The 19,590-nt window shown below is 39.9% G+C and overlaps 2 protein-coding genes across 3 annotated transcripts in view; both read left to right on the forward strand.

Moving 5' to 3' along the window:
• Positions 1-5,817, forward strand: part of hydin (HYDIN axonemal central pair apparatus protein) — a 55,494-nt gene extending 49,677 nt beyond the window's left edge. The window contains 16 exon segments of the mRNA XM_084932480.1: positions 1,541-1,585; positions 1,587-1,645; positions 1,774-1,855; positions 1,857-1,928; positions 1,930-1,998; positions 2,607-2,691; positions 2,694-2,784; positions 3,069-3,180; positions 3,182-3,231; positions 3,294-3,348; positions 3,350-3,526; positions 3,610-3,694; positions 3,697-3,821; positions 4,013-4,195; positions 4,197-4,295; positions 4,723-5,817. Coding sequence (XP_084788606.1) covers positions 1,541-1,585; positions 1,587-1,645; positions 1,774-1,855; positions 1,857-1,928; positions 1,930-1,998; positions 2,607-2,691; positions 2,694-2,784; positions 3,069-3,180; positions 3,182-3,231; positions 3,294-3,348; positions 3,350-3,526; positions 3,610-3,694; positions 3,697-3,821; positions 4,013-4,195; positions 4,197-4,295; positions 4,723-4,926 — 1,593 coding nt within the window. The 3' untranslated portion in view covers positions 4,927-5,817.
• Positions 5,818-5,893: 76 nt separating this feature from the next.
• Positions 5,894-19,590, forward strand: part of necab2 (N-terminal EF-hand calcium binding protein 2) — a 143,879-nt gene continuing 130,182 nt past the window's right edge. Inside the window, exons 1-2 of one of the 2 annotated variants that reach the window (XM_084936230.1) lie at positions 5,894-6,269; positions 10,500-10,524. In XM_084936230.1, the coding sequence (XP_084792356.1) occupies positions 5,943-6,269; positions 10,500-10,524 (352 nt within the window). In that variant the 5' untranslated portion in view covers positions 5,894-5,942. The remainder of the gene's footprint in view (positions 6,270-10,499; positions 10,525-19,590) is intronic. The other variant, XM_084936229.1, reaches the window with a different exon arrangement.

Raw genomic sequence — 19,590 nt, forward strand, 5'->3', positions numbered from 1 at the left:
AGCCTGTTAAATACAGATACTGTCAGGGCTGGACTGGCCCTCGGGCATACCGGGCACTTGCCCGGTGGGCCGCTCATGATTTTTCGTTTTTATGGGCCGATGGGGTTTTATTTCTTTTCTTCTTTTTTTTTTAACGGTATAAATGAATAGTGGTGGATTGGCCAGTTGGTCATGATCGACTCTGGGCTGGACCAATTACAGCCCAGAGTCTAACTTTAAAGTTTAGGTGAAAAGGAATGCGATTTGTCACGTATGACTTCAGCTAGAAAGTTGCTAATTCAATCATGAAACTGATCAATGATCAGCTGATCGGCTTTTCTCTCTGCGCCAGAAAGAGGAAACCAGCGGAGGTCGCGCTAAACAACAGCAGCACGTTTAAGCTTGATCAGCTGTTGTTAGAATTTATTTAATATTAATTTCTAGTATCAGCTGATGTTTGCTGGAGCCACAGCTGTAAAGCTGCTGGTCATGATATCCGTTTGTATATGTGGTGAGAGGGAAACATGAAGATGAAACCAGGAGATGTCCTTACTGAATCATCAGAGCTGAACAGGTGATGGAGAAACAGGTTTACCTTTTAGGTGACATGAACGAGTTGAAGGGAAGTTATGAACTGTTTCTGAGAGACAAATAACACCAGGATCCTTTTCTATGTAGCTGACAGCTGGTAACTGTGCAGGGGCGGGTCTAGCAAAGTTTTACCAGGGGGGCAGGTAGAGCATTAACAGGGAAATGGGGGCACAAAAAAATACTTTTCTTTCTTATTCTCATTTAAAAGGTCTAGCTTTTAATAAATAATTATCTGAATCTTACAACCAAAGTTTTCATATTATGTAAAATGTATAGAAATCCATTATTGTATTCAGTAAATATTAAGTCTAGTATATACCCTAAGTTATAGTATTCTTTCCTTTGGGAAGGTACCATCTATGAAGTCTGCAATTCTGTTGAAGAAAGATCTTGAATCTATTTAATAACTGGAGAAAAATAATAGATTTCTGTGCATTTGTTTTATACGTGCATTAAATTAAAATTGGTTTTGTCAATTAAGCATCTTGAGGCAGAGGGTGGGGGAGTGGTTCCCTATTTTTTTTCTTTTCTTTTTTTGCTGGGAGTTGGCAACCCTATTAGTGAGGTATATGTAATTATAAATTAGGTTGTTTTATATTTTTGCCAAGTACTGTTTAGAATACCAGAATAGGGAGGATGGTGTAGGTTTAAGTTTATTATAAAGGTTTTATGGCTTTTCCTATAATACCATGGTGGGCTGGTCACTAGTCAAAATACCCGGGCTGATTTTTTGTCCCAGTCCAGCCCTGGATACTGTAATCATGTAGTCGAAAGTCTAATCGGGAGTACGTTTTCACACAGTTCCTTTAAAACAGAAAGAGAACAGTTCTAATGAATTCTGAATATTGACAGTAATACTATAACAAAGTAGGACTTGCTATATATGCCATATGCTATATTATAAGCAAGAATGATTAATGTTAGCTCTGTATATCATACAGTCTTAATTTATTTCATGTAAAACTACCAGGATGTCAAAGTCCAGCTAGAAGAGAGCTACTTTGGAGCTGTAGTCCCAACGTTCCCAGATCAGGAAGAAGAATGTTACGATGAATACTGGTGACACTGGTGCCCAGTAAGATTAGACAGCAGTGACAAACACATCTTCACTCAGAAACATCAATATTGTGTTACTGCAGTTATCACAATGCTTCACATATTATAGCTGCATATATTTCTGCCTGTTTGCTTTTTCCTTAACAGGTTTAAGTGGAAAAGAGAGGATTTTCCTGCAGAGTTATGCATCATGCCACCTAATGGATATATCTGTCCAGGAATGGAGGTTCCCTTTCCAAGCGACTTTTGCCTCTGTGGAGCTGAGTAATGGTCCAAAATATGAGAATTTTAGTTGCTATATGGGGAGGTTCTTCTTCGCCTGTCACCTTTACTGTCACTGGCTCCTGCATCGCGGCCTCCACTAGCAAAGAGGTTTGACTCTTTTTTTCACCATTCTGCACTGTATTTGTGCCAAAGGGAAAAGGACAGTGTTGACTAATGTGACGAAAACAATAACATATTTGCTGTTTTAAGTTGATGAAGATTTTATTCTGAATGTATCACAGATACAACAGCATAACTGAAAGCTTTTTACGCTCAACAAAGCTAAAAGATTAGTTATCTGGGTATTGATTTTGAGGCTTTTCCAGAGGGAATACAATCTAAAAGGTGCCTTGTCAGCACTGTGACTACTTGGGCCTGGTTAGAGGCCAGCATCAGGTAATGAGAGACATTGATTCAGCTCATTTGGAACAGGCAGCAGCTGCTGACAGATTTAAGGATTTGTAAAAACTATTAGTCAGTTTCAATTAGCTGAGTAGTTCTGAGAAAAGGCTTTAGGAAATTTCTCATGTTATGTTATCTTGAGAATGAGTTACAGGTAATCTGATTTTATCATAAATGCAAAGATTAATTTCTGTATTTGAGATAAAACCCTACGCTTCATCAGATTTCTCTCCCTGACAACATCCAATGTAGCAAGATGATATAATGATCTTGAAAGTTTATCTTCACATATCAAATACTACTTGTAATGTAAGTGCTCTCACACACAGACCCTGTCTGTCTTCAACCCCACAATCCAGTGTTGCACCATCAAACCTGTCATTGAGGGCAAGCATTGGAGTTCTACCGATCTATGACTGTGCATGAGCTACCTGCTAAAACTCACCACACAGTGTTGCTCCCGGTGCACAACTGGCTCTCTAGGCAACAGGGGTAAACACTTAGTCGGGAACTATATACACTTGAGCTGCTCTTAAGTGATATCTCTCTCCTTTGCAGCTAAATCACCAGCTAGTTTCAACTGTGTTGTCTAAACTGAGATGAACACACAAAATTTTACATGTTGAAATTTTCTTGTAGAAAATAAAAAGTAAAGTGTAGGAAATGATCCCAGTTAAGCAAAGCTTTTTCGGTGCTAATATAGAAATCCATAGTTCCTGGCAAATTATGCAACAGATGTATAACAGAGCCATGAGTGTCCTCATCTGTGTTCTCAGGTTCCTTGTACGTCTAGAGATAGTGAAGCCTGACAAGCCAGATGCTACAGTGTCCCTCAAGGAAATCAAGTTTATTGATGTCCCTGCCCATGCTAAGAGGGACTACGACATGCTTTTGTTTTTGTTTTTTTTTAACATACACAGAGGGACAGTATAACACCAAGGTTCACTCAAGCTATTTTTTTTTAGCCTTGTTCTCACATCATCCTTTTATCTTCATCCTTGGGTGACATTCATTAATGATGAGACAGGTGAGTATTTGTTCTGCCTCGTTATCTTCAAAGGCAACATCTCCAGGAGTCCTGTCCACCATCAAGCTAGGGACACCTGTTCGTCAGGTGCCCTTGGCCACTATTGAAGTAGAGAACCCTTTGACCCAGACAGCCTGCCTTACTACTGAGTGTAAATGTCGTGGCATCATCGTCCAACTTCAGCCCAGTGTGCCAGGACAGTCCAAGGTAGATAATGAGTACATCTGCCATCACATTGAAAAAAACTGTGTGACTCTTACGGGCATAATGTGTGTGTCTTTTCTTTACAGGTTTCTTTGACTGTTCATTACATGCCTCTGCATCCAGGTGAGTCTACTGCCCGTCTAACTTTGTTCAGCAATGAGCTGGGCCACTTCGACTCAGAGCTCTGCCCCCACCACCAGAGCAATCTGTAGACTTCAATACTTTGCTGGGCAGCAGCCACTCTGTCACTGTAATGTTTAACAACTACTCACGCTTCACAACCGAGTACTGCTGCAAGGTAAAAAGTGGAAAAACAATAGTCCTTTCTTCCCTTTCTGTACATTTATTCTAGCAACAGTACTGTACATGTGGTCAGTGTCAGCATTCATCACCGAGGCTTCCTTGTTATCTGCTCTCTGTAATTCGTCAACACAAAAAGTTGATTTACTTGCTCTCATGGAAACACCTTGTGTTATCTCTGTCCTGCAGACTGACCGTCCGGCCTTTATTGTAGACAAGAATGTCAGCGCATTACCAGTTTTCCCTTCAGGCTCAAAGGCCAGCATGGAGGTCTGTTTCGAGCCTTATCAGCTGGGGTAAATGAGAGGCCAGCTAAGGCTGTCTTCAGTAATTGGTGGTGAATACATCTTTCCCCTACAAGGGTTCTGTCTCCCCACCCAAACCTCAAAGCCTGTTCAGCCTCAAAGCCGCTGGGAACGTCATTATCCCCTTCAAGAATGTGTTCCTGCAGACCACCACGTTCTCTCTTCTGGTAAAGAGCAAGTAGAATTTACAAAAGTCGGCACTATAAGACAATTGGAACAAAGAGTGAAAGTTAAAAATGTCTTATCAACAAAGCTGAAAATGGTTACAACCTTCTAAAACAAACAGCCTGCAGGCAGCCAATACACTTATTAAAAATAGGGATGCTTTACTAAGGCTTATTTCCTTTAAATATTTACACTGGGTTCATTGCCAGCATTGCCAACACGGAGCAAGATGATTTAAATTTAGCCTGGAACAGATTGCAGTGTGCAGAGTGGTGCAACCTGGCTTATGTTTAGACAAATTGTGCTCCTGCTTGTCTTAGATGCAGCTTTCACATCTTCAGCATCTATAAAATGTTTCGATTCAATTTATGTTTCATTTACACGTCTCTTATTCAGATTTGATGTAACTTGAACCCTGCTCATGTCTAGGTTGACAACTCCCATTTGACTGTCAAAAGAGGTCGCAACATTCAATCCGAAGAGACCCAAAAAATCCTGGTGTCATTTGAGGTTCCTCCAGACGGCTCTCCAGGACCATGGTCAGGCAGCTTGATCATCTCCAGTCGGCACTCCGAGGGCCACAGGAGGCCCTACTCATGGGTTTATTATCTAAAGGGTATTAAGTTATCTTAGACACATGTGCACATGCAGAGAGATTGACTATAGATGTAAACATGAATGCACTTAAGAAATTAGGCCTTCATTTCTGGATGTTTATATGTTTTGTTATTTTTCTGTAGAATGTTACTCATTTAATTGCCAAAATGTTCAAGCCAGAATGTGTTGTGTATTTGTGTGATTTTAAATAATTAGCTGTCACAAATCTGTTGGTTAATATTTAATAATTAACTCAATACATCCTGCATATAAAACTTGCCCACGCACGTCACTGCATATTTTTTACCACATGGGGGCAATCGTGTCAAGTGATTGACCCTTTCTTATGTTCCAGCGATGGGGCAAGATGTATAACATACCTGACTTTACTTCCTTGTGGTAATCGCGATAACCTGTTTGTTAACTTTGCATTGTGACCGAATTCATCCAGACTGCCCTGCGTGCTGTTAAACACATGGTACATTACGGGGAAGACAACAGTACAGCGGAAAGGGCAAAGCTGGGGGAGTCGCTCATTACCAAAGGTTAGAGCTGTCACATAACACTGATCCGCTGATGACTCCTTTTTACTCCATGAGGAAAATCCTCTGATCCACCCATCGCCACACATAACTGGTGGCCCACACCTCCTGTTGTCACCGTGGAAGGAATAAACTGTGCCACGATCTCCAGTCAGATTCAGATAGTTCAAAGTGATCTGCAACTTTGCTATTTTACAACACCATGAAAAAATAGTCCCGTGTTTTTACACTGTAGTAAGAAAAGTATTAGCACTGGAGGCGAGACATTTAGCACTTGTAAATATGAAAGCGTTGATAATAACACTAAAATAAAAAGTGCAATAAACTCACTTAAATCTCCAAAGCTGTTAAATATCAGCGCCTACAAGCACGTATGGGTAGATAGGGTAGCTCTGTAGGGTGGGTGGATGTGATTTGGGGTGGGTGCTGTGATGTAAGAGGGGAGCTGGGGTGGGGGTGGGGGTTCTCTCTCCCCCATAGAGCGCAGCATGAGCGCTCCGCAGCAAAAGGATGTGTGAGCAGGCAGCGCGCTACTGTAGGGACGGAGTCCACAAACTGCTGAACAAAGAACAAGCCAAACTTCGAGCCCAAGAAAGCCGCGAGCAGCCGAACCCCGTAGCCGGTCAGGACAGCGAGTCCGCAACGGCAGCGCAGTCCGGAAACAGCGGCGCCCAGCCCGGTGGAATCGACGGGCTCGTCCGCTGGATCGTCACCAAAATGAGCGACAACAAGAACATCTCCAGCCGGGAGTACGCCTCCAGTAAGGAGGAGGTGGCCGTGGCTCAGGAGCAGTTCTTCGCTCCGGAACCGCGGAGAGGCATCTCCGTTATTTTGGATGTGAGTATGGAAATGCACCGGTTTGGCGGGTGCAGGGCGGGTGGGTGCTGGGGATAAAGATAAAGAAGTGCGTACGGACCGGTGCAGTGCGCACTTACGCGCAGATACTCGTGGCTTGGTAGAGTAGGCGGAAGATTTGACACTTTGGTGATGAATGTGGAAGCCCGGGAGCAGCCTCAACGCGCAGAGCTCAGTTTCCATATCTTTCCTGAATGACCCATCCAAAAAATTCACTGTACTTTTATTGCATCTTATTAAGCAATATTCTCTTATGCGTCTTTGTTCACCTCTTCATCACCAATAAAAGTCATGCATTTATAGTCGAGAAGCAGCTTTACTTTTACTCCTGGCTTTACTGTCAGTCCAACGTGCAGTAGCTACGCTCACACCAATTTTATGACTGCTATTTAATTATTCATGAGAAAGTCTTACTACCATATTGTTATTGATCCATTCCCTACAGCCACTGCTTAGTATTCTCACTCCCGATGTAATACATTTCTGTTATCAGACAGCTAATAACTGAGCAGCCTTCCTACATTAAAAGTGGCACTTAGCGCAGTGCTGATTTGGGTCAACTCATCAATACTATTGGGTTACTTTTCATCTTGGCGGCTGTAAATGTTTCCCCAGGAGATCTGATGATGCTGCTTTATTAGGGTACAAAAAAGAGAGAAAGTAGTTCAGCTTCTGCAAAATCCTGACCCAGACCTAAATAATCTGATAGGGTGGTAAAGAAGGGGGTCCATGGAAAACTAATTATGATCAAGACCAGTACACCAATGTATCCTAGTATCCTAGTAAACTCATTCTGTCTGTGTTTGTGTGTAAAGGATGTTGTGAGGGGTGTAACCTAGTTTGCTGCGTCTTTGAGCCAAGCAACTGTCCGCTAAGACAGATGTTACAGTAAAAGTGTTTGTAAGTGAACAAACAAACAATAAAACTGTGCTGCAGTCATATCTATATTTGAGGAGAGCTTCGTTTTCATTGTATATGCATGTATGTGTTCATATTTCATTTTCTGATTAAAGGTCCTGTTGGATTGCTTCATTTTTTGCGGTGTTTTTTCACCTTCTCACTCCCTGTTAGAAATCTGCCACACTCTCTCAGAGTGGCTGACTTCCTGATATCAGCTGTGAACTCGTTCTGGCATTTTCTCTTGAGCCCTCTGCAACGTCTTCAACTTTGAAATGTTAATCGTTTCTTCATTTTCCAATATTATTGACTCCAGCGTTATTATTGTGGTGAACAAGTCGAGACCAAAGAGGTTTGAGTGATTGCTCTGCACGTGCGCATGTGCCTGCGGGCAGCGCTTCCCTCATTAGATCCTCAGCCTGCTTGTTTTTCCTTTACTGTTCAAGTCTTCGCCTGCATCTTAACCCCACTGTACCTTTCTCGCTATTCATTAAATTCCTTTCATCCTTTGTCTCTTCCTTTTCCTTCCCTTCTCTCCTCACCGAATTTCCTCCATATCCTTCTTGCCCTTCCCCCTGCCCAGAAACATACATTCTTAATAAGGTTAGAGATGGATGCAACACTCTCCTCTGCCTCTGTCTTCTTTTTCTATTTTGCCGGATCTTCTCTCCTCTGCTGTCGCTCGTTTTCTTCTCACTCTGTGTTTCTGTTACGACTCTTTACAAAAACACACAAACGCGCACGCACACACCGCCTCTTCATCGCAACACTTTGCCTCCTCTCCAAGCTTGTTTGTTTCCAGTAGCTCCAGAGTTGGCTCTTTTTCTGTGGAGTTGAGTGCACCCCAGGGTGCAGCCGGAAAGCAGAACAATGCAGAGCAGCTTGTCATTTGGAACGCCACTCGTCTCAGCAGTTAATGATTTTCTCTTTGGCCTGTTGAGATGGCTGCAAATGCTGTGTGAATGCACCACTTATTTAGAGTTTAACATGCCTCATGCTTGTAAGTGCAATAATCTATATATCAGTTTATGCACTAAAAAGTGGGACCTTTTCTCAAGTTTTCAAATTGCATTCATGATTATTGACCACACTATTTAGATTCCTTTAAAATTAAGGCTGCAACTAACTGTAAACTCATTATTTGTTCCGCTAAGTCTACAAATCATTTAATGGATTGATTAACATTTATATATTTCAACTAATGTGAGAAAATATGCAAATTTGATAAGGAAAAGCATAAAATCCTCGCATTATAGCACCAGGAAACAGAGAACCGCTGTCATTTTTTGCTTCAAAAATAGCCAGACCACGAAGAAATCAAAATGGTTGCTCATCCATTTTAATACATTCTGATTTAAACAGTGAAATTTTTCTTTTGACATTTACACAAAGCGTTATTGGGGAAAGTATGAAGTAAGTCTAGAACTTTCCTGGCAGTTGCAAAGGTTATTGCAGAAGGACATTTATAAATATTTCTGCAGTTCTGTTCTCAAATGTGATTAAAAGAAATATGCCTACTTCACACATTGAAATCCCATCCACATAATGCATGGTGTAAATTAAGATTAAACATGGCTAAAATTTCAAATCACGAGGTCAGATTATGGGCAACTAATCACTGTAATCCAAAAGCCAGGCTTCAGATCTCCCTGAAAACTCAGTTTTTTCTACTCCCAGGTCCATATGATATCAGTGAGAGCTTCCATCCCTGATTTGTTCATTTGAGGGATATAAATCTTGCTGTGAGCACAGTCTCCACCAATCTTTTATTTCTAAGGGGCAGCCATTCAAAAGAAAGCTATTCATTTTATTTTAGTGAGTGTTTGAACACGGGAGCTTTAGGCTAGAATTAAATTTTTAAAAAGAGGATTAAAAAAAACCCCAATTGTGCATGCAGTTGCGACTACTGCAGAGTCAAGAATAAAGATATGAAGCTGGAAATGAACATAACAGGTCCTTTTAACATCTATCTTTTCTTGTCTCTCTCAGCCGCTGTGGATACCTTTGAAAAAATGAGTCCCTATTCTCGCAGTAAAAGCACTTTCCTCCTACAGAATCAGTTTCTTTTCCTTCCGTATGTTTTAGTAGTTATAGTTTCTAACAAAACGTGCCTTAAAAATTTGGTTATGTTTCTCACAGTCAGAATTAATAATACTGTCTTCTTCTTTTCTGTCTTGCCTGCCTTATTTCATTGTGCCTCCCTCACCGCATCTCCCTCTGTGTTTTTCAATTCGTCGCTGTGCTGAATTCTGGCACTCCTCAGTTTGATCGCTTCATATCGCACTCTGAAACGCTGATGAGAGTACCAGTCCTGACATAGGGAAAGGAGCTTTCACTCAAGCTATATGTTAGCTCACTGTGATGCACAAACACACAGCAAGTAATCATCAATCAGCTACAGATCAGTGACTTCGTTTTGTGTGTCTGCATGTTTTCATCTTCTTACACACTAATAAACTTTTCACTTCTGCAGCTCTTAACAAACCCTTATCGCACACCACTGCACCTTATCTGGTTTTAGACACGTTTTATTTCAAAGTGTGTTTGTGTGCCAGATTCAGCCTTTGTGTGGATTCAGTGTATGGACTGCAGAGCTCTCTTATAATGGCCATGTTGGAAGTAAAAGTCAAAACACTGACTGGTAGACTGATTATTTCTATTACCAGTTATTCGCCGTCTGGATTCTGTTCTGCTGCAGAGAGAGAATTAGTCATTCTCTTACTCACTTTAGAATAACTGCTTTTGCTTATGTTTCCACAATTCAGCAGAGTTTTAGTTTTCATTCATTTTTTCCAGACTCGTGTAATGTTATCTGTTCACTAGCTGAACAAATGGAAATCATGGTCCCAGTCTTATCTTTTGCACGTAGATTGCGGCATTGAAGACTGGCCAAAAAAAAGTTTTTGTTCAAAATGTTGTTACAATGAAAATAACGATTTATTTCCTTTTTTCACAAATGTTTTTTTATAAAAATATGTATGGTCCTTCATCATCATTGTTGTATGATTTATTGACCAGAAATTAGTTTTCTGAATTCACAATGACCTCGACCTTGATATTCCTTTAAAGCAATTTCAGTAATTTTCAGGAAAATTCCAGTGCATTCCTCAGGGTTCAGTACTGGGCCCTGTTCTCTTTTGTGTGTAATGCTTCCACTGAATACCATAGTTTAGAAATTGTATTTTAATTGATTTGTTGCATTGACTTGCAAATATTTTAGAATTGAAATGGTCCAGTGTTCCTGTTTATACCTCATGCAAATTACTGCAACACAATTACTCTTACTGACGTCAGTGTTTTGCTTTCTGTTCACAGATTTTCAGAAGAGCTGACAAAGATGGTAAGTGGAATTATTCATTAACATAACCTGACTTATTGTCTTACATATAGCATGCAATATTTGTCGACTTCCCTGCATTTTTGATTCCTTTGACTGTTCCAGTTATAACAAAGTCCTTCTCTTACCATTTGGCAGTCATCTTATTTAAGAAGGGATTTTGAAGTATAAACTAAATAAGCAACACTGAGTTCTGATTAAAACTGCTTAAAATGTTTGCTGACTTTTCTCCAAATAATATCTAAAAAGTTTTTTTTCTCATTGAAAGTTAAATTTTATTGAATTTCCCTACAGATTTCAATTCAGGATTCTATATATACTCATTGTTTTTGTTGCAATGAAAGTCAAGAAGCAATGAAATATCCATTGTATGACCTCAAAAATGCTACTGTCCACTCTATCTTATTTTCAAATAGTTTGCATCAGCAGTTTTGTTCCCAGGGTGAACAAAAATGGATTGAACCGATAGTGGGAACAACCTGTTCCTGAATTATTTTGTCCTGCTCACACAACAGCGCCTTGAGATTTTCTCAGTCTGAAGCCTTTTGTACACCGGGAAAGTGGCAAACCCTGTCTGTCTGCTGTCTGAGCTGCAGCAATATTTTTAGCATTTTGGGATATTAAAGCGCTTTCTGAGGGGAAGTTTATTTTACTGTGTAGCTTTGCCAGTGAGCAGTTTGTTTATGCCCTGTGGCATCACATGCACTGCTTTCTTCCTCTTCATTTTGATCTCTTCTTTTTCTGTTTTATGTATCTCATCCCCTTCTTCCATGCCCGTTTTATCCTATCGCTGTGTTGTTGGCAAAAAGAATTGAACTAATGAGGAACCAGCATAAAAAGTTTAGCTTTTAATAGCAGCCAGATGGCCATTTGCTCTTCCAGTATATGTGTGTGTATGTGTGGGAGGGAAGTGGGGGGTTTCTCTGTCATCTGAGCCGATTATTCATTTGTCTTCACCCTAGCATATCCGTTTATTTATGTATAGATTGGTGTTAACTGCCATGATTTCTGGTGTCAGAAACAGTTTTGCCCGTGGCATCAGCTGTCAACATTTTAAATGCTTGCACTGCTTAATTACCAACTGCTCTGATACAGAGCAGCATTTAAGGCATGTTTACATTTGCAGGTCACACTGATTTTATCCTGAGCACAGAAATCGTTTTAGCCATTTAGCAGCTATTTTTCCATCACAAACAGTCTGTGGCAACTTTTTGATGTTGCAGCTCCAAACACACACACATCTGCAAATGTCTGTAAAGAGGCAGAAGTGGGGGTGTGTTTGGGAAGTTGCTGCAGTGGCAGAGAAGAGTCAGTAACAAAGATGTTGAGTGGTTGTTGTTCAGGATAAATGTTATCTGATGTATGGAATACAGGTTAGAGACAAAAAAACAGTAAGCTCAGGAACAGCTATTTTTAGCCTTCCTCCTCTCTCCTGCGAGAAGAACAGGGAACTGTTTTAACAAGTGTGAGAGAAGAGAGATGCTAATGGGGAAAGGAGGAAACTGTTGGATTACAAAAGAAGGTGCAGGGACAGAGAGATTGACATAAGGAAAGGCGGGGGCAGAGTCTAAAAAGAAGAGGAGCAGAGAAAAGTGAATAAGGAGAGGACTGAGGGAATATGGATCATATATCTCGCAACATGGCAGTAATTGAGCTTCAATTTGCTGAATTCTGTCTTTAAATTCATAGTGCAGAGTTCACAGCTGGTATCTCTGCCCCCAAGCTGCAGAAGTTTCTACAAGCTGGGTAGTGTGTGTGTGTGTGTGCACGTGTGTGTGTGTGTTGTGTTTTATGCATCCAAATCTACGGTAAATACAAGCACTGGTGAGTAACTTTTGTGTTTGTTAATGTATAATATGAGCATGTGTGCATCAGTATGTGTAAGCCTGTTTAGAAGTGCTGTTTATTTATGTGTGTGTGAGTAAGTGTGTGTGTGGCATTATCAGGGCTGACACACAGGCATTGTTATGCAGTCAGTGGAGTGTTTCAGCAGCCAATAAGGCTCTGAAATAGTTACATCATTTGACAGCTCTTAGTTCACTTTTTTGCACTTGCAGCAGCACCTTTAATATGCCATCAGACTGCTGCAGTTTAGACTGTGAAATAGAAATATTATGAAATGGTAATCCAGGGACGCTGTTTTAATCAGGTATTGTCTGTATTTGCTCACTTAATGACATTTCGATTTGTAGCACACGGGGGGAAAAAGTCAACTAATTTAATACACAAGTTAATTAAACTTGAAATTTGTAAAAAAACAAAAAACAAACATGTATTCAAACATATTTTTAACCTCCATGATTTACCTTTTACCTTCTTGTTTGATTAACTGTAGGTTTGATGAAATCCTGGAACTGTGTTACAGAAACAAAGCAGTTAGATTACTATTACTAGGTACTGAATCATCATTGGAGGCTGACATCTCTTCCTGTCAGACATTGCTGGGCTTGAATCGTTGTTAAGTGCATTGGAAACTTAAATGCACGGTGTTGCTATAACAATGATATTGCATTATAACATTTTTATATATCACCTAAAAATGTATACCAGTATTATATTAGAGAATATGATATGGCACAGACCTAGTTGTCATTTAGGTTTATTTTCTATTGTTGGGTGTTTGATTGTGAATTATGTAAAAACCTTAAAAGACTGTAGAAGTGTCAGGAATGTGTGCAGAACTGCATGTACATTCATTTTTCTTTGTCCTTCTTCAAGCTCTTCAACCGCTCAGGAGAAGTTTAATCAGACATTGTAAATGACAGCACCTGTGTAGATGAACCATGGGCACGTCACCTGATTTAATTAAGGAAAAAACCTCTTTCATGACACTTTGACGCTTGGATACATAAACTAGTGAAACATGGAGGAGTTTTGTGTATGTGCTCTCAGCATTTAGCTGTTTTAGGGTTGTTGTTTTTTTCTCGCCTCGTGACTCATCAGCCATCTGCTAATTATCACAGTGTTTGACATAAAGACAGAAAGCAGAAGGAGTTTAGGGAGGCTTGTTTATCTGTGCTGTCAAGGCTAGACAGAATTACAACATTACAGCTTAAAGCAAATAGAAGGGTGCAGCTGCTCAGTGTGGCCAAACATAGTTGCATTAATTAAAGTGACTTCTTCATTTTGTTGGTATTTTGCTTGGAGAACCTAGTTTTCCCTGGCGTTGTACATCACCTCCTCCTGTCAGACCACCTGTGGATCTGCTCTAAATTTTCTGTCTCTTCGCTAGTTTTTCTGTCATTGTAGCTGAATAGAAATCAAGCTCATTTGGGGAACCTGACACTGACACTTCAACCTTCGTGAAAGCTGAATTTGCTTGTTAGTGATTTGGTAAATCAGCAGACCATCTGCCAGCTAATGAGACTTTTTTTTCTCTTATGAATTAAAAACACACTATTTTAAATGATTTGTGCTCAGCGTTCAGTTTTAACAGGAATCATGTCAAAGAAAAAGCATGATCACCATTTCATGAACACCTCAGTGATGTATGTGATAAGAGATGATGGGTTGTGTTATTCATTTCACTGCTACTTCATAAAGCACTTCATTAGGGACACTTGGACAATCTACTGCAATTATAAATATTAAGATTACGTTTTTATTGACATGAATTGCCGATCCTTGCAGAACAGGTCCCATATTGATCCCTGATTAATTAATTTTCTAATTAAGTCTCACATAGGATTTTAATAAGTGGTGCTGAAGGCCCTACAGTGTCTTTTTACTTTGCAAGCTTAAGGCCTATCAACTTCTCATTAGTCATCATAATCGATTAAAACTGGTCTTTCCTCTTTGCAAACTTTCCATCTTTGCAAAAAATATTTTTTGACAGCACTCATTGGATGGATCAAAATTTAGACCAATGGGGAAGTCTGAGGAACTCAGTGAAGATCTAAGGAGAACTGTAGCATCTACACAAGGAGATTCCAGGAGCATCATCTCAAACAGTTGTACTTAAATGCAAATTCTTTGAATGTGTAACCACTTTTCCAAGGTCTGGCAGAAGACCCAAAGTGTCACCTGAGGAAAGTGATTAGGATGTTTAGGAATAGCCCAGAGACCACCAAGCCTCAAGATAGACATGAACTAGAAACTGCTGGAACACCAGCATCACTGCATAGAGTGATGCTGGGTTTTATGTGGCCATAGACTTGGAGGATGTTGACAAAGAAGAAAGCCCCTGTTCCTGAAAATGTGGAGAAAAGCTTTATGGACACATAAGATAAAGATTGAGCTATCCGGACACAATGACACGAGGTATGTCAGAAGGAATAAAGGTGAGGCTTTCAGACCTAACAACACTGTACCTGTGGTGTTTTGGAGCTGTCTTGTTGCAGGGTTACTGGTACAATTCACAAAGTGGATGGAATAATGAATAAGGTGGATCACCTCCAAATTTTCCAGCTTTATCTCAGATCAACTGCTAGGACACAGTTGGGTGTTCCAACAGGAAAATGATCCCAAATGCACAATAAAAATGGTTTTGGGGATGGATAAAGCAACCTAACATTGAGCTTCTGTAATGGTCTTCTCAAAGCCCTGACCGAAACCCTATTGAAAGTTTGTGGGCAATGCCTAAAAGCTAGGTCAGTGCAAGAAATCCATCCATCCATCCTTAGTTTCTTCCTTCCTCTTATCCAATTGAGGATCACAGCAGGGCACCAAATTAAATGAACATCTTACAAGAAGAGTGATCACACATCCAGTCAGAATTATGCCAGAAGCTTATTGATGGCTACAAAAGAATCTGGTTGAGGTGCAATTTGTGAAGGGACAGAGACATCCAAGAGTTCAAAGAAACCAGTAAAATCCCCAAATCTCCAAGACATTCATGTCCATAAACTGTATATAAACTTCTGACCACAACTGTATGTGTTCTTAATAAAGTGTTTGGTAAGCATATATCAAGACGGATGTTTGTAACTGATGCTCCAATGGCTTGTTTGACTTCAAATTTGAGCTATAAACTTCTTTCCATATTGTTCTTGATACCTTTTTGTTCTTGAGTAATCTTGACTCTTAAGCATGGGACAAGTTTTCAGTTTTACATTTTTACAGGTTCTTTGGTTGGACTTGGGTTAGAAAGTAATATTGGTTTAGGTTTAGAGACACCCTTTAATGATTTTTAGCATGTTAAAAAGCTACATTTACCATGACATTTGTGTTGCTATGGTAAAATGACAGTATGTAGATTGCAGAACCACATGTCGCAGCAATAACCTGAAGTCTTTTACATTGCCCTGCTTAAGATCCCACCACAGAATTTCACTCAGGTTGAGGTCTGGACTTTTCCTGGGCCATTGTAACAGCTTGATTCCTGTGGTGTGCTTGGGGTAATTTTCAAGACATAAATTTGGGCCAAGCTTTAGCTCTTGGACAAATGGCTTCACATTTGACTATAGAATAATTTGGTATACAAAAGAGTTCATGGTCAACTCAATGACTGCAAGGTGTCCATGTCCCTTGGCTGCAAAACAAGCCCAAATCATCACCCCTCTGCTTGAGAGTACAAGGTGTTTGTGCTGATATACTGTATTTGGTTTTTGCCAAACAACGGGACATTTTTTGGCCAAAAATCTCCACTCTTGTATGTCCTAGGACATTGTTTAAGAAGTGTTTTGGTTTATTCGAGTCCTGCTTTGCAAACCTAGACCGTGTTGCCATTTCCTTTTTGGAAGAAGAGACTTTCGCCTGGCAATCCTTCCAAACAAGTCTTACTTGTTAAGTCTTGTACAGTCATGAACCTTAACATTTTACATGCTAATGGGCCTGTAGAGCTGTAGCTCCTTTTATTAGTTTTTATTTTTTTACAATTTTCTGAGCATCGCGTGGCCTTGGGATAAATTTGCTGAAACGTCAGTTCTCAAATCGTAGCTTTCCTGTGGAAGCTAAAAATCAGATTATTTTTATTATGTTCTAAACAAAATCTTAAAACTGAAGAGAGTGTGCATTATAGTACTACAGCTGCAGAAAGTGGAAGAGTGCAATATGTATGGGAATGACAAGCAACATTTAAACTGGATGGTTTTCTTGCTGTTATCATATTGCCAGTTTAGTGGTTTTAACAACTAAAGCAATCACAACAAAATGTTATTTGAAAATTAAATATATTATCTGTCTTGCTATATACTTTAAACAAAACTAGGTCTACAAGTAACACTGAAGTTTTAAAGTTGGCATCGATTTCTGGCAGACTTGACAAATATGTGTTTTTTTAAATCATAATGTAGTGAAATATTAGAAAAAACATGTTTGTTCAAAGTTTCAGTGCAACAGTTAGTTTGATAATCTTATATTCAGACTGAGTGAATAGTAATTTGAAGAAATTAACATTTGAAGTGCTTTTTCTTCAGGTGTTTGAGGTATTTATATCTATAATTTTCTGTCTGATGAGCGTAGCTCTAGTCTCTCACAGATTTGTGGCACAGCTGCCAAGACTTTACAGGCTCACAGAGAGGAAAATGTGGGTGAGACTGGAGGGAAATTAATAATAAGTAATGATCAAACAGACCAAAATAGTGGGAAGGAAGAAAAGTTTGAAACAAGAAATGAAAGAAAACAGTGCAACAGTCTGAGAAGGTGTCAAAGGAGGAGGAATTTAAATACGTGGAGGGAAGATGAGGACAGGGGTTCGGGTGAAGTGAAGTATTGCTGGGGGGTATAATGAAAAGAGGAAAGGCAAGACATAAGTCAGTCAGACAAACTGACAGGTGGCAGACATGAGGGAGAGGCAGGAGTGAGCGATGAGGCAGTGCAGACAAAAAGTATTATGGCTCTGTACGAAGCATTTAGTTCATGGGTTATTCAGCAGGAGCTGGCTGATTTACTGCAAGTACACAGGTCCTGAAAAGAGGACAGAGGGAGCGCATCTCTGCTAGCTGTCGAACCTTTTTCAGGCTTGACATCTTCGGGTATTTTGACATGTAGTCTCTTTGTCCACTTTCTGAATTAAAACCACCGGTCACTTCAGTTATGAAGGGACGGTAACTGCGGGAAATTCGGTGTGATCTGGCTGGAGTGTTTGCACACGAGTAAGTCGGTCAAATATTCTCAGGCCATCTTTCTCTGCATTTAATGCATTGCAGACAAGGAGGATAATGAGAGTGGTATTGATCTGCTCATCTAATTTGCCACCAGAATATAAACGTATTTCTCAAAATGTCAAACTATTTAAATTGAAATGTCATCATTATTTTTAACTTTGACAGAGTTGTGTGCTTATTGGTTGCTTGTTTCATTGGCCGACAGCCAACCGGCCAATCATTCACCCAGTCCCCAGCTGAGTTAGACAGGCCGGGCGTAGGCTTTTCAGCATACGGACTTCATATTGACCAACTGGTCCTCAGTTTGTGTTCGGTTAGCGAGAAAGCTTCTCTACCACTCTGAAACCCCACCGTGCTTGAGTCGTAACCCCGACTATATGCAGAGAAAGATGAGTCAAACCTCCACACAGTAGCAGTGTCGCTCATTAAGTTGTAGCAACATTAGAAGGAGTCGTGTAGATTCATCAAAAACTATAAAATCCTAAATTTAATCCAAAACCTATTCTTTAAAGAAATGCATTAAAAATAGTATTTTTTTAAATTAATGGTATAGCGTAGGATTAATAAAGATTAGTAAACTTATAATGAGGGGACTATTTTTTGTTTTTTTACACTTCTCTGGGTAGTTTAGGTGCTAGAAACAGTTCTCTAATTGCATCTCTGATGAGAATGAAGTTTAATTTTAACAGCAGAATCTTAAATGTTTTGCATGCCATTTATCAAAATTACTAGTTAGAAAGCAAAAATGGGGAAGCACTGGAGCAGAATCTGCCTGTAGATGCTGCAGCTCTTCATTTAGCCAGTCAGTCAGAATAGTGTCATGTGTATCTAATTACCTGCAATCTTTAATCACTGACACTGTTGCTAACAAGCCCCAGAGTGCCGCACGCTGAGGGAGACAGACGGATGAGAGAACAGAGAGGGGAAGTTGTGTCAGAGCAGCGAAAGGAAATAAAAAGATTTGCCATCACTCTCCAGTTTTCTCTCGGCTTCAATTAGACGTTCCTTATGTAATAACTGCAAGTTGTAGATGCTAAATATGCTGGTGTTGCTACTGTCAGAGCTCTTAATAAAAAGCTCTTCCTTATTGTTGGAAACCTAAACATGTGAAGTTTATCAGCTCTGAGACATCACCTCAGCATTATTTTATCTAATAAAACCAAACAAAGCAAAATGCATGTCTTTGTGACTCCTCAGTGTTGTTATTGGCTGTAGGGGCATTCAAGACTGGAGGTTTTCTTCTACCACACTCATCTCAGTATTCCAGTGTGTGTACTGGCTCCAGGGTTATGGATGGGTGGCTGGCTCTTCTGAAGTTGCTTAATTAAAAGTCTGGATATGAGTTTCAGCACCATACAGTCTGCGGCTTACAGCACTGCACTTCAGCAGAGCCATACTTTTGTTTTCCATTTGTGTGTATCCGAAGACATTTGATTAGTGTGAAGCCTGTAAAATGCCTTGTGTAATTACAGTAAAACAAGTGTGTGGTCTTGGCTCGCTCGGTTTGAAACATGCTGCTCAATGCTGGAGCAGGACTTTTAGTTTACAGTGGAATATGCGCTCCTGAAATACAAGATTTTCTATTGGGGCTTGTCATCTTTGGGCAGACCCCAGATCCCCAGATCCCGTTCTTTAGGCACCTACACACTGTGAGATTTTTTCAGACTCATAAGTTAATTGCATGCCTTGCTGTGCTACACGGAGCCAAGAAACTCGGGTAATATATACTCTTTGGCGCATGTAGGCTGTACAACAATACTACTTATTCAAAGCCAAGACAAATTGGTGTTATTTCTGGGAAGACACCAACTCGATATTTAGAATTAATATCCGTCCAATCCTGGCTCAGTAAACTAGATCAAGTATTGGTGGCAATATAGATAACTCATAAAAACAAGACTTAACTCAATTTTCTTCTTTGTTGCAATCTCCAACATTTGATTTTTTTCATTTATTTCACTTATTTCTGTCAGATTATCTCTATTCTTTCTTTAAATATGAAAGGATCGAGTAGATTGAGTAT

The sequence above is a fragment of the Perissodus microlepis genome, chromosome 7 (genome assembly GCF_051167445.1).
Source record: "Perissodus microlepis isolate ML-2025 ecotype Zambia chromosome 7, ASM5116744v1, whole genome shotgun sequence".
Classification (NCBI taxonomy): Eukaryota; Metazoa; Chordata; class Actinopteri; order Cichliformes; family Cichlidae; genus Perissodus; species Perissodus microlepis.